The sequence below is a fragment of the Thamnophis sirtalis genome, unplaced genomic scaffold, assembly GCF_051295495.1.
Source record: "Thamnophis sirtalis isolate CommonGarterSnake01/CBP01778 unplaced genomic scaffold, rThaSir2_p1.2 scaffold_2, whole genome shotgun sequence".
NCBI classification, from domain to species: domain Eukaryota; kingdom Metazoa; phylum Chordata; class Lepidosauria; order Squamata; family Natricidae; genus Thamnophis; species Thamnophis sirtalis.
The window spans coordinates 67,399,983-67,414,222 of record NW_028261382.1 but is presented as its reverse complement, the minus strand read 5'-3'; the positions used below and the strand labels follow the sequence as shown (position 1 = coordinate 67,414,222).

Genomic DNA, 14,240 nt, shown 5'->3' with positions numbered 1-14,240 from the left:
GACCTTTGCATCCAGTTTGAAGTTTGGTGCATCCGAAGCCCCCTCCCATGGCTTGCCGGAGTGGTGCCTAGAGGCAGGTTTTTAAGGGAATGTACAACAGCCGCACTCTGAAGCTTTCCTTGCCTCAGTTGACTGTTGTCTTGCATTTGTCATTGTCTAGACTGTAATCTCCTTGGAAGAGGAACTTTCTTGCAATCATTTACAAAGTGACGCATTTAGGAATGTTGCTCTTCTAATAAATTAGCCACCGCCAGAGACAACTGCAACTACTGCCTAACCGCCTCCAGCAAATTGCATCTAGTAAGCCATAGACACACCGACACACACAATTCCCTGGGCCATGGCAGTCGTGCTGTTATGGGTGGGGGCTGACCTAATATGCTAATCAAAGGTGATCCTGCCTGTATTGCCTGGGCCGGTGGCCAGGGATGGAGACCAAGGACGACAGCGTTTTTACAGCCTCACTGAAGCAGCTGTAAGGACTGAGGCCAGTCTCCACTGCCATTGGATAGCAAGGGTCCACTGGCTTGAAAAGCTGGGTATTGCAAACCTGGGCAGCTCCCTCAGCATCGTCAGAAATGCAGCTTGCACCAGAAGCTGATCTTTTGCAAGGAGACCAATGGGGTTTAGAGAGAGGCTCTGTCTTACCCTCCTGAGCTGCTGCCTTTCAGACAGAGGGACTCCCAACAGGAGCTGTTTTGCTCCAAGCGCCAATCATGCTCTCTCTCGTTGTAGGCAGAATGCACCATTCCACTTTGAGAGCAGCTATGCCTGGACTCAGGCTCACAACGGGCCCGGGGGACACTACTGGCTGCTGGGGACGGAAGAGGAGGGCTGCATTTAAAGGGTGTTGGGGGTTCCATTTCTCTCAGGGCTCCAGCCGTTTCATCTTTACCTTGGCTCCCAGTGGGCAGCCCAGCCAGCCGGCTGCATCTTGGCTCTGGGCCCCGTTCCCGCAGAGGACTCCGCCTGGCTAGGATTTAGCAATTACTCCACCAGACACCAGCGCTAGTCGGTCATTAGTCTAATGCGACACCTCAGCTTGAGCGCAGAGTCAGTGACACTGAAAACAGAGCATGCTGTGCCAAAAGCAGCAGGAGCCCAAATGCCAAAGCTGGCTGTGCCTTTTCTGGACAGGCTGCCTTTCTTTACGTGCCCCATTGCCCAGACAGCTGAGTTCTCCAGACTCCTGCAGCTAGGAGGGGGGCATCAGATGGGAGAAAGTTGCCTGCTAGTGAAGAACAACTAATCACCCCCTGGAACCTCCCTTCCCCCCCTCTGTGTCTCACAAAAATGGGAGGCTCAGGAAAACAGGCAGCTTCCCACCTTGAAACCACACAACCTGTAAAGAAGCTGCAACTTTGCCCCCCCCCTGAAAAAAACCCTATAGCCTGATTGACGACCTCGGTTGGTTCCCCCCAATCCAGCCTCCAGCACTTTCTTGTAATCCATCCCTGGGAACTGTCCATGTGCCTCCTCACCCCAATGCAAAATGGAAATGGGGGACTCTTGGCGCTTTCCCAGCTGCCTCCCCCCCAATTCTTTCCCCTGAAGATTTAGTATAACCAGACACCAGCAATGTGCTGCATTCAACCCTCAATGGCATTTTAGAACCAACGTTCCGATGCAGCCCTCTCTGGCTTCAGCGCCTGCCCTAATTTTCAAAGGTGTTTTCAAATTTCTTGTCTGATGGGAAATCCTGGGGGATTTCTTGTGCAGAGGCTTCATCTGTCATTTTGATTGATGCTATAAAAATCTTGCCCAACCATGGATTCTTAGGTACAATTTATTCATTAGCAATGCCTAACTATCATTGTGAAATCTTCCTGGTCACCATGGCTGCCTTTTTCAATTGGGTGTCATCCCCCTGCCCCCCCCCCACCAGATATGGTAAAATATAGCCACGTTATCCCTGGGCAAGTCCAGAAATGATGGCATTTGTAGTCCAATCCATTGGAAGAGCTACAGGGATGAAGAGAAACTGCCCTTGGAAAATGTTATTTTCCAACTCCTGGATTAAGTTCTTAAGTTGTCTTTTTTTTATTAAGAAAGGAATGAAAAGAGATGAATTTGGGCAGAGCCCCCACTTCTCCTACAAGAAAGTTGGAAGCAAAGTTAGGAACTCTCCCTGGCTTTGGCAAATCATTTGAGATTTCTGGGAGCCGCCAGCACAGCCTTGACTGGCTCAGCTCTTGGTTTCTGGAAACTTTTGCTTCCTTTTCAGGAGCTCTCCCGGGAGAGAATGGCCTTCCGGATCATCTGCTCCTCTTTCCTTTTCATTTAAATTTAATTTAAATTTTGTTTTAATAATTTAATTTCCTTGTCATCGCAAATCACGATGAAGCATGCCCGGGACAACCGTGCAACACAACCAAGCACACAACTAATTGCTATAGGATTATGACTTGCACCCCATTTCTGCAACATATGAAGGAGAAATGAGACCCTCAGTGAATGAGAAAGAGGAGAGTTCCACCCTCGTTCTCTGCTCTTTCACTCGCATGTCAGTGGTTACCACTGCATTATCTATATTGTCCTGAAGGAGACTGAAATATAAAAGAGAAACTTCCGAATGACAGCTTGGTGTTTACTTTGCAAGCTGGTCTATGGCAGGTTTCCCAACTTCAGCAACTTTAAGACATGGAGACTTCGACATGTCGGCTGGGGGATTCTGGGAGTTGAAGTCCACATATCTCAAAGCTGATGTGATTGAGAACACCGGACTGTTGCACAGCTTTCCTTTGGGAATCACCTCCCTGAAACCTTGCAAAGCTGTAGCTTTTAATACACCAATGAATGGCAGGAGGACATTACTCTCCCACCCACTTGCCTCCCTGTTTTTAGCCCATTCCACTTCATTTTTATAAGCACTTCCCTGGGTGCCCAGAACCTGCCCCATCATGCTTCTACCCTTTTAGCCAAAAAAGGCTATGCCAGCCGCAAGGTGCCGGATTTTGTGCTTGAGCTTGTACAGCCAATCTAAAGAATTTCTGACTTTAAATGGTCTATTATATTTTGTTTCTGCTGCTTTTTAAGTATGCCCCCTTTATGCAATGGTTGGGATCATAAAAAGCAGATATATGACGCAGAGGCCATGACATCTCACTTGGCATCTCACTTTTGCCAGCTCTCTGGAAAAGGTATTGAGCAAAATCTAGCCTTCCCTCAAAGAGCATTTTCCCCACTAGGACTGGTGAGATATTTGAGGTTCATTCCAGCCATGGTTGGGGCACATTTAAAGTCATGAGGGAGGAGATGGTTGCCGTTTTCTGCTTAGGACCATTTCTCTCCTAGTTCTTGGGCTCTATCCCAGTTTTAGCATGTGCCTGCCAACTGCAAAGCACTATAGCTGAGCATGACCCTTTTAGGAGGGTCACTTTTATGCTTGCCCTCTATGTGAAAATTTTAGCCAATCCCTCTTCCTCAATCTCCTCTCCAGACTGGGAGGGCATCTCTGTCTCTGCCTTTCCTCTTGCCCAGGTGTCCTCCAGCTCTCTTCCTCCTGCCTTTCAGAAGGCCTCAGAATTAGGTCAGAAGGATGTTGGATGAAGTTCGCACACCGTCAATCTCCTCCTGATTCTCCCCTCACCCAAATTTTTGTGACTAATTGCATGCACAGAATCAGACCCAGGGCACAATTCAGGAAATAAGACTGGGGTGGCAGATATCTCCCTTGCCCTCTGCCAAGTGGACACTGAACCTTTGGGGGACTCAGGAGAAGGAAAAAGAAAAGCGATGTTGAAAGACATTCCCCACTTCTGCTACTTCAAAGTGGAGCAACGGGTGGCAGATTGGCACACTTTTTGGGATGGAGAAGGCCTGGTGGGAATGGAGGTGCGCTGAGCAAGCAGCATCCCAGCAGCTGGACAAGGATGGCAAGATTGCACCCCTACTACTGTTGGCTGCATTTATACAATGCGATTAAGACTCTAGCACAACAAATGAACTGGGTTTGCAGAACAAACCTGAATAAAATTAGTCAAGCTATAACCACATTTAGCATGCTGTGCAAATGGTATGTTAGGTTTGTAACTGAGTAATTGACCTGAGTACTTGTGTAAATATACCGTGTGTGTGTGTGTGTGTGTGTGTGTGTGTGTGTGTGTGTGTGTAGTCTCCACTTTCATAGATAGCAGACCACACTGTCCCCTGAAGTCTTTTCTACGGCCAGAATTTCAGTCACTCCCAAACACCAACACTCCCCCAAGCTGATTAAAACCTTTCCCTGGCAACTCCGAGAAGTTTTATGCCTGTCAGCCCTGAAGCAGCGCATTTCCAGAACAGAGTTTTCCACCCCAGGGAGAAAGGCGAGGGGCGAGCGCCTACCTGGCCGAAGACAGCGCTCAGGACAGGGCGCAGCTGATGGACCAACGGGTCGCCATCAACACCGGGCTTGGCCGCGGAGCTCTTGCCGTTGACCGGCAGCAGCGCTTCAGGGGTGGCCCGTGGACTGCTCGCGGAGCTTCCCCAGTCTGAGCCCCGCGCTGTCCAGTCCTGCTCCCCCTCGGGGCTGGGGGACGGCTGCGAGGGCTCCTGGGGGCGTGGGCGTCCTCGCCGCGGCGCTGCCTGCTGTTGCTGCTGCTGTTGCTGGCGCCGCCGGAGGCTCCCGTTGGCTGGGGCGTCGGGCTGGCAGAGGGGCCTCCTGGCGCTGGGCTCGGCGACAAGCGGTGGGCAGGGGCTGCTTTCTGCTTCTGCCGTGGCCGCCGGGCGCCCGTTCCGCCTCTGGCTCCGCGACGGGGGCGGCGGCTGGCCGGGTGCCCGCCTGCCGCTCCCGCCGCGCGCCGCGCGCCGCAGGGGCGCCTTGGAGTCGCCCTGGTGCGGTGCGGAGCTCATGGTCGACACGGCCGCGGAGCGGAGCGGCTCTTAAGGCGGGAATGCGGAGGGCGGGGCGTTGTGGCCGCCGCCGAAGCGATCTCTCCCCCGCGCGGGAAACTGCTCCGGAGGCGCCGCGCTTCAGCACCGCGGCTGTGGACAGCGCCAACGGGGCAGGCGGGCGCGCCGGGCAGCTGCACGCCGAAGCAGCTCCGAGTCGCGTCGTTTGGTCTGCCTCGACGCGCAGCTGCCGCCTGGCCCGCTGGCGCTGTCCGCACCCGCGGTGCTGAAGCGCGGCGCCTCCTGAGCTCGGGATAGCCCCAGGCGTCCCTGAAAGAGTGGTACAGGCCACGCGGACGGCCCGAGGCTTGCAGGGCCCATGAACCCGCAGAACCAGACAGGTCCGCAATCTGGAGGAGCAGGATGAGGGGCCCATCTTCCAAGCAAGAAGTGGAGGGAAGTCCTCTATTAGATTCATGCTACACAAACACAAACACACTGCACTGGCGTCGGCGTTGATCAAGAACATCAAATTCATTCATAGTAACATAAGGAGAAAATCTTGTTCCAACCAAGTTCCTGATGCTGGCTCTCAAGTATTCTTGGCAACAATGCAGGAGTGGTTGGTCATCGCCCTTTCCCAGGATATATTGTTTACTTCCCAGCTGTTCTTACAGTCCTGGGATTTCCTGGAGGCCTCTCATCCAACTACTAAGCAACTACTAACTAGGACTAATCCTATTTTATTTATCAAGCGCAACTTGGGTAGCAAAGTGACTAGTCATGACCCCTCCCTCCACACATACACACTCCCTGGCCAAAGTTTTGGATCATCTGCTGTTGGATTTTGCAAGGTTTGAGATATTTTAAGAAATAATCTGGTTAAAATCCGATGATTCCTTCAGAGGCATCTAGTGATAGCATAGTACTTTTACTGGCCAGCAAGCTGCTGTCCAGGTCCTATTGAATTCCATATGATTTGTACAATATGGCCGTGTTGTCAAACAGTTGACCCAATTTGCTGGTTCTGTAGTTAATGAATTCATCCTTATGGGCTGATTGGCTCAGAGTCTCTATTGACTAATAACTGGTGAGTGGCCCTTTTCACAAATAAGCTTCAGGATTCTCACTGTCAAGTTTTCTCTCCTCTGGCCAGAGATAGAGGAAAGTTAGCATTACATGGGGTTAGTTTAGGAAAAACCTTTTGGACCCCTTTCAACTCTCCAAGTGATGGCAAGGGAGAGGAATCAAAAATAGGGGTCTCTCTAGGACTTTGTTTCAGAAGTGAAAAGAAATTGTTAGTCCTCCATGAAGGTCTTTGAATGGAATAGCTATTCAGGAGAAATTATTTTATCTCCAAATAGCCTAGAAGCTAAAATAGGGGCTAAAATGAAGTTTTTCCTGGTTGCCTATTTGCATGCCTGTTCTCTCTTTCATGACCCAGTTAAATTGGCAGGCAGACCAGGTTCTGCCTAGATTCACCAGGGACCTCATGATCTACCAGTGAAGTGTTGGGTGCCAAGTGGAGTGCCCACTTTATTCTGAGTGAGGATAGTTGGACCATCTGGCTGAATTCTAACTGTTTGTCTCCATTTTGGACAGTCCCATGTTGAAGCCACCAAGACAATGCTGCCTGCACTGATCTCACCATCTCATATTCTGGAGTGTAATCTATCTTGGGTTAATTATCCCTTAGAACTTGGCCAGGGCACCAAATTCTCTCTTGCAAAGTCCTGGGCCAGACAGACATGGAGCATCAGCAGTCAAAGGTTACACCTGTTCCCTCCTCTCTTTCTCAGGTGCCCACCTGACACCCACGGAGGTCACATTGGACTATTTTTATGCCTAGTAACCATCTGCAGGTAACCAGAGGCCATCTTACAGTTGGACTGAAAAACAAAAATGCATAAACACCAGATTGTCTGATAACAAGCAACCCGATAGGCACTCTTTCTGGTCTTAAAGCTTTACATTTTTTAAAAAATGACATTAAAATATAACACTTCCTTGATCACCAAACGTTTTAAGTTATATTTTTCTTAGTTGTTTCAAGGCCTCCTTCAGCACAGCCATAACATTTCCTTAATATGTTTTTCCCCCAAAACACCATTTGACTCTTGCCAATGTGTGAACAGTGTCTGTTGCTTCAGTCAACTGAACTCTGCAGAGCTGATTTACGAATGGAGCAAAGCTGGTTAATGCAGGAAACCCTAATTCTTGATTTGATGAAGGAAGTCAATCATTCATGATTAGTTGTGAAATGATTATTTGTATGGTCTGATTGGACTGCAAGGCCATCCAATTGGTCAGTCCTAGAGGAGATCAACCCTGACTGCTCTTTAGAAGGCCAGATCCCAAAGAGGAAACTCAATACTTTGGCCACCAAATGAGAGGGAAAGGACTCCCTGGAGAAGAGCCTCATGCTGGGAAAGATTGAGGGCAAAAGAAGAAGTGGACGGCAGAGAATGAGATGGCTGGATGGAGTCACCAGTAGGCATGAGCTTAAATGGACTCCAGAGGATGGTAGAGGACAGGAAGAACTGGAGGAATATTGTCCATGGGGTGGCGATGGGTTGGACACGACTTCGCAACTAACAACAACATGGCCTGATTAATATGGCTTGCCCAAAGTGAATGCAATACTTTTACAGATGAATTTGAAAACAAAAGACTTGGAACATAGAATCATAGAGTTGGGAGGGACCTTGGAGGTCTTCTAGTCCTACCCACCTCCTCAAGCAAGATATCTTATACCATTTCACACAAGTGGTTGTTCAATCTCTTCTTGAAAACCTCCAGTGATGGAGCAAACACAACATCTGGAAGGAAGCCATTCTACTGATTGATATCACTGATAGGAAATTTCTCCATAGTCTAATTCATTCTTAGTTCTCTCTCTCCCTCCCTCTCTCCCCTCCCTCCTCTCCCTCCCTGTCTCCCCCTCCCCCGCCTTTGTCTATTTTCCCAAGTCTACTTAAATCAAAGTTTGGATGTGCATTTCTTGAGTCAATGGATCCTGGATTCTGCAATAATTTGATTGGCTCCCTCCACACTGTATATCTGTCTCAGGCCCTAAAGGATAGATATTGGAAGTGTTTGCATGATTGGGAGAAACACCCATTTTGCACAACCTGTCTAATAGTGTTTCTCAACCTTGGTAACTTTAAGATGTGTGGACTTCACTCCCAGAATTTTCCAGTTAGCATTTCACTCACATGGTGACAGAAAACCCTCCCACACACATATGCATTACACTTAGACTGCCACAATCGAAAGTCTTCTAACCATATACAAAGTGCATTTTCTTCCACTGAAAGGAAACACTGTTATTTTAAAACCAGCCAAGAAACAAAGTACTCTTGGAAGTGAGCAGAATAGAATTCTGGTCCTGGAAAGAGAAAAATAGAAATATATCTTGGAAAGGGAGGTGGAGGGAGGAGTATTGTTGGGCCAAAAACTAGGAAGTTCAAGCATCAGCTAACTTTGAGGAACAATTCTTCAGTCCATATTTGCTTGGAAAATTCCAAATATTCTTTCTGCTGTACCCAGCTCTTCATTTTGGGGCCATCTGCAAATGGGCACCAAAGCCCAGATCCCAAGAAAGATCTGTTGTGATTCAACTGTTAGCTACGTAAACAGCCTCTTGAGAGAGGGTGGATTATTTGCCATCTGGCAGTACTGAATTGTCAAGACACTTAATATTTTACATAATATGCTTATTCACTGCTTCTGAAACAAGTCTATCCTTGGCACCCACCTGCTTTTCAAGGCAAGGAAAGGCCTCTTAATACAGTGGTGCAGCAGGGCACCCAAAGCAACCACACTGTGGCATCCAGTTCTGAGCACTACATCTGAGGACTGGGACAAATTGGAGGTGCCCAGAGCCATCAAGATGATAAATAGCCAGGAAGGAAAAAAATGTGAGGAAGAGTTAAAAATATTAATATTTTTTAGTCTTGAGATAAGAGATGTTGTGATACCTGAAGAGAGACATGATACCATCTGCTAGCCAATGTCGACTGTCAACCACTCGGGGGAGGGCCTTCTCTGTGGCCGCTCCGGCCCTCTGGAACGATCTCCCTGTGGAGATCCGGACCCTCACCACCCTTCCAGCTTTCCGCAAAGCCACTAAGACCTGGCTATTCCGGCAGGCCTGGGGCTGATGAGTTCCTGGCCCCACTTAAATGGTTGTGACTGTTGCTCTGTTTTTAACTTGCTTGTTCAGTCTTTTGTTTGTATCCCCCCTCCCCCCCTGCTTGTTAGCCACCCTGAGTCCCTCGGGATAGGACGGCATACAAATGGAATGGAAAGGAAATGGAAAATAGCTCTCCTTCAAGTATCTAAAGGGCTGTCATGTATGAGATGAGCAGAATGGCTCAGAATGGTTTAAGTTACAAGGAGGTAGGCTTTGGATGGACAGTAGGAATAAATTCTTTAATGGGAAACTTTGATTCTGAGAGATGATGGACTCTCAAGGGAGGTGCTTACAAAGTCTAGTTTCAGATTCCGATTAAGAGTTGGAAGGGACCTTGTAGGTCACCTAGTCCAACCCTTCCACCCAAGCAGGAAACCCTGCAGCATTTCTGACAGATGGCAGTCCAGTCTCTTCTTGAAAGTCTCCAGTGATGAAGCTCCCACAACTTTTGAAGGCAACTTCTGTTCCATTGGTTGATTGTTCTCACTGTCAGAAACCTTGATCAGTTTCCATCCATTATTCCTTGTCTGGTCTTTGGTTGCTTTGGAAAAGAGCCTGACCCTCTTCTTCTCTGTGGCAGCCCCTCAAATATAGGACCATAATGTTTCACCTAGTCCTTCTCTTTACTAGATTAGCTATGCCCAGTTCCTGCAACTGTCCATTGTATGTTTTAGCCTCCATTCCCCTCATCATCTTGGTTGCTGTAGGAATGGATTGCTGCACTGAAGATCTCCTAGGTTCTTTCCAACCTTAAGTTTTACAAATCTGTGATTGCTCTGGGAAGAGAACTTAAAACCATGTTGGCCAAAGGATGAGATGTGGTTGAGTGGTACCCAGGTGCATCAAGCCTTTGGGCTCAGCAAACTGGAACAAACTTTTTCTTGACTTGAGAGTCAGATTGTTCTTTCAGTGAAGAGTGAATTCTTCCATTGAAGGTGCCAGGAGACACAAGTCACATGAGTTTTGCCTTTATTAAATGAGTCTCTTCCCCAAACAAATGGTGCCTACTTGAAGCACATCCATGCAACTTCCAAGACACACCGGTTGGCTTAGCCTCCAGTCCCCTCATCATCTTGGTTGTTGTAGGAGTGAACATTACAGAAATGTTCTAAGACAAGGGTAGTGAACAATAGCCTTTTTATATCTTGTGAATTTCAGCTCCCAGAAATCCTGACTGGCTCAAGAATTCTGGGAGTTAAAGTCCACAAGTCATAAAAGGGTTCTCTACCCTGATCTAAGGGACTCCTTTATAGACTGCATGATACAGGGGGGGGATTTGTGATGTATGGTTTTGATTAGGAAAAATGGATAATAGAAAAAAGACAGTTTTTATAAACATAGAGTAAGATTTAATTTTGTATTCATATTTATAATTGCGGTAAAGAAAATTGAAGCTACTTCTTTCTTTCTTTTTATTCTTTCTTTTTGTACTTTGCTTTTTTCCCTTTTGTTGTTTACTTTATATTAGTTCTTATTAGCTTTTATCTTATTTTTAAAATTCTTAATAAAAAATAGATGACAAAGAAATGCCAAAGGGATGTTGTTCCGTATTAATAACCGAGAGAGAGAGAACAGGCCACGTGAGCCTTTTTCCCCCCTCCAGGAAAACATCTGCCATGAATCAAATGCTCCCTCACCCATTCACAATTTCTTCTGCTCACTTGGGCTGAAAAGAACTGGAGGAGGGAGGTGGAGAATTGGCCCAGCTCCCATATAGGAAGGAGGCTCAGTTTGAAATTTTGAGGGATAGAATAGAATGAATGACCTGGAAGGGATCTTGGAGGTCTTCTAGTCCAGCCCCCTGCTCAAGCAGGATAACCTATACCATTTCAGACTAATGACTGTCCAGTCTCTTTTTGAAAGCTTCCAGTAATGAAGCTCCCACGACTTCTGAAGACCAGTTGTTCCACTGATGAATTGTCCTCATTGTTAGGAAGTTTCTTCTTAATTCCAGGTTGCTTCTATCTTTGATCAGTTTCCAACCATTGTTTCTTGTCCTGCCCTCTGGTGCTTTGGAGAATAGGTTGACAACCCCCTCTTCTTTGTGGCAGCCCCCAAAGTACTGGAACACTGCTATGATGGGTTACTGTCCATCATTTATATATTTATTAATCTATATAATACTGGCCAACATTTGGGATGGACTGGTGCTTTTTATTTAAAGCAATAAAAGTAATGAATACAGGCCCAATTTGTCTGGCAATGTTTTCTGGGTGGAACATCCAGAGTCCGGTGCCCAATTTGGTCCCTACATTTGAAAAAGAATATAAGAGAGCTGCAAACACGCAGAAGGAGGCAATGCCTCCCAAGGCGGGGAGGATGGACCAGATCAGAGGTATGTGCACATATGGTTAGAAAATCAAGATGGTGACTGCATTAAAAATGGAGGGAGCATCTACTCTTCCACTGTGGCTGCCATCTTGACTGTCCTATGCCGCAGATATCCCTGGGCTACAAAATGTGGGACCCCTTTGCTTAAAAAAAATGAGAGTAGGGGAGGCAGTATAAATCATACATGGTGAATGCAGTTTTCCCCCCCTTGCCAAAATGCTAAAACTAAGGATCACCCATTGAAGCTGGTTGGAAAGAGATTCAGGATAGACCAAAGAAGATACATTTTTAAGCTGTGGAATCCATTATCACAATACATAGCGACAGTCATCAACATAGATGGCTTTCAATGGAGGAGACATCTTGAAGCAATGCTCTTCTGGGTTGGGAGTACAGATAGTCCTCCACTTACAACCACAGTTGGGAATAGGTCTTCCATCGCTAAGCTAAGTAGTTGTTAATTGAATTGAACCCGATTTTAGGACCATTTTTCCTCACAGCCATTAAGCAAATCTGGTATCCCTCCATTATCTTTACTCTTTGGAAACCTCCTGGTAAGGTGGCAAATAGCAATCACATAACCATGGGGCATTGCAACTGTGAGGGTTGTCAAACACCAAGCTTGTCAGGGTTCTGACCAATGATCTAATTAAATCATGAGCCTCAAGCCAAGCTTCAAAAGAAGTCTAGTTATTTATTAGGAGCTTCATGTCGGCATGATCCAAGTGAAGCCAACAACCTCACTTAATTCGTGCCTTGACTCTGACCCTGTTTCCCTCTCCCCACAAGTTGTGTCATCAGTTACATTCCCCAACGAAGCAATTTCACGGGTTGTAGAAGTCACTCCCTCTGGCCACTGTGGGTCCCTCTGGAGATGACCTTGATGTTGCCGCTGGAATGTGCTCTGTTTTGACTGAAGTGCAAGTGCCTCGATGCAGTTCCGAGGCTCCGTTCCTCATTCCCCTTGCCTATGGAAACTCGAGAGCAGGTCAGGAATGCTTTGCAAGTTGACAAGACTTTTGGTCAACTGACTGTGAGGACAGTGTGGTCATAAGCTTGAGGACTTTTCCCTGCACCATTGTACTTCAAACAATTGTAAGTTGAAGACTACCTGTAACATGCTTCTAGTTGCAGGAGAACATTGGTGGAAGAGTAAAGTCTTTTCTCCACCTCCTCCTTGTGAAGAGCTTAAAGAAACCTGGATGGCTCGCCCAAGATTTTCCTGATCCAGCAGAGTTGAGGGTAATTTTTATGTTTAGTGCCTGCATTGAAAGAGCTGTACTAATTTCTCACCAAACCCCAATTCCATGTGTTATTCATTTGTCAAGTGTTTGACTAAGAGTCAAGTTTGATTTGACTCAAGAACGATGCCACCTTTCCACATTTTAACTTCATATTCTGTATTTTAACTGTTATTCAAAGTGTTGAACGTTTAATTGAGTGACTGAAAATATACAGTCAGATAAAATAAAACAATGCAATGAGTAGATAGCATACGTAAGAATGTCATTATGCTGCACCTGTTCAGTTCACTGTGTAATGCAACTGCTAAGGAAAAGCAAATGGGGCCCAGTGCAATTCAACTCTTAGAGGATGCTTCCTGGGTCTTGGATTGGTATGCCTGGAGCTTCAGATTCTGAAGTGACCTGTCGTCTCTGACTGGTGCAAGAAACCAGGAGCCCAGAGAGTTCAAAAGCACTGCAAATTTATTCAATGCAACTGTGGGAAGCCACCCCTCCCTTCCTAGAAGAATGAAATATTTTGAGGAATATTGTAAAAAGGCAGGATAAAATATTTCCCCTAAAAGAGAAATAAAAAAAATCTTAAGGGAGACAGAAACTCAGAGCCCAAGCTCCCTGCCCCCAAGCAGATAATGAGCTAGGGCAGCTTTAGAAATGCAGATATGGTCATCCATTACTCCCTGCAGCAAAGTTTGAACAAAGGCAGAATTAGGTAGAATGGCAGGATTAGCCCTCACTCAACATCCAAACCAGAACAAAGCCATTAAGTCATAATAGGAATTCCTTTTCAGAACACAAGTCCCTTCTTGCATCTTCTCAATTACCTCATCCCCAGCAAACTTCAACCAAACCTGGGAGCTCAGACAGCCTATAGCTATGATGGTGAACCAATGGTACGCATGCCACAGGTGGCACACGGAGCCATTTGTCAGGGTACGCGAGACTTACCCTGTCATCTGGGAAGTGACCTGGTTTGCTTGTAGGGTGGGTTTTAGCCCCCCCCCCCCCCCGGAGCCTTCAGGGAAGCCTCTTGAAGGCCTCTGAAGGCTCCGGAGGGCTAAAACCGGCCCTACGAGCAAACCGGAAGTCCGTTCCTGAACTTCGGGGTTTGCCTGTAGGGCCGCTTTGTCGCGCTCCAGAAGCTTCAGGGAAGCTCTGGAAGCTTCCAGAGGGCCTCCGGGGGAGGGGGCACAGGGGAGGCTGTTTTTGCCCTCCCCAGACTCCTATAAAGCCTCTGGAGCCTGGGGAGAGCGAAAAAAGCACACCAAAAATGGGGGGGAGCACTGGTCATGCATGCATGCACACTGTGGTCGTGCGCATAGCATTATGGGTGTGGCACGCCCACGCACAACCCCACTGCACTCCCCCCGCTTTTGGCACGTGAGCCAAATAAGGTTCGCCATCACTGACCTATAGAACCAGCTATGATCCCTACATAACTCTACAACAGCCAATAGAATACATATTCTTGCATAGGAACAGGAAGCTCAAGAGAAGGTATAAAAGCCATCCACTCTCAACTCCTTGTGGTCAGCTGCTCAGAATCACATGTGCTTGGTGGTTCTGCTTCATCAATAAATGGACCCTCTTTCCAATCAGCCTCCAGCCTCCATTTTGTCTCCAGTGCCTTCCTCCCAGCTTGGAACTGAACCAGATGGATA

At 47.2% G+C, this 14,240-nt stretch overlaps 1 protein-coding gene across 4 annotated transcripts in view; it reads right to left on the bottom strand.

Annotated features, from left to right (window-relative positions):
• CABP1 (calcium binding protein 1) overlaps window positions 1-4,921 on the bottom strand; it is a 41,015-nt gene extending 36,094 nt beyond the window's left edge. Inside the window, exon 1 of one of the 4 annotated variants that reach the window (XM_087705887.1) lies at window positions 4,327-4,921. In XM_087705887.1, the coding sequence (XP_087562013.1) occupies window positions 4,327-4,833 (507 nt within the window). In that variant the 5' untranslated portion in view covers window positions 4,834-4,921. The remainder of the gene's footprint in view (window positions 1-4,326) is intronic. The other 3 variants (XM_087705888.1, XM_087705883.1, XM_087705886.1) reach the window with 3 other exon arrangements.
• Between the last annotated feature and the right edge of the window lie 9,319 nt (window positions 4,922-14,240).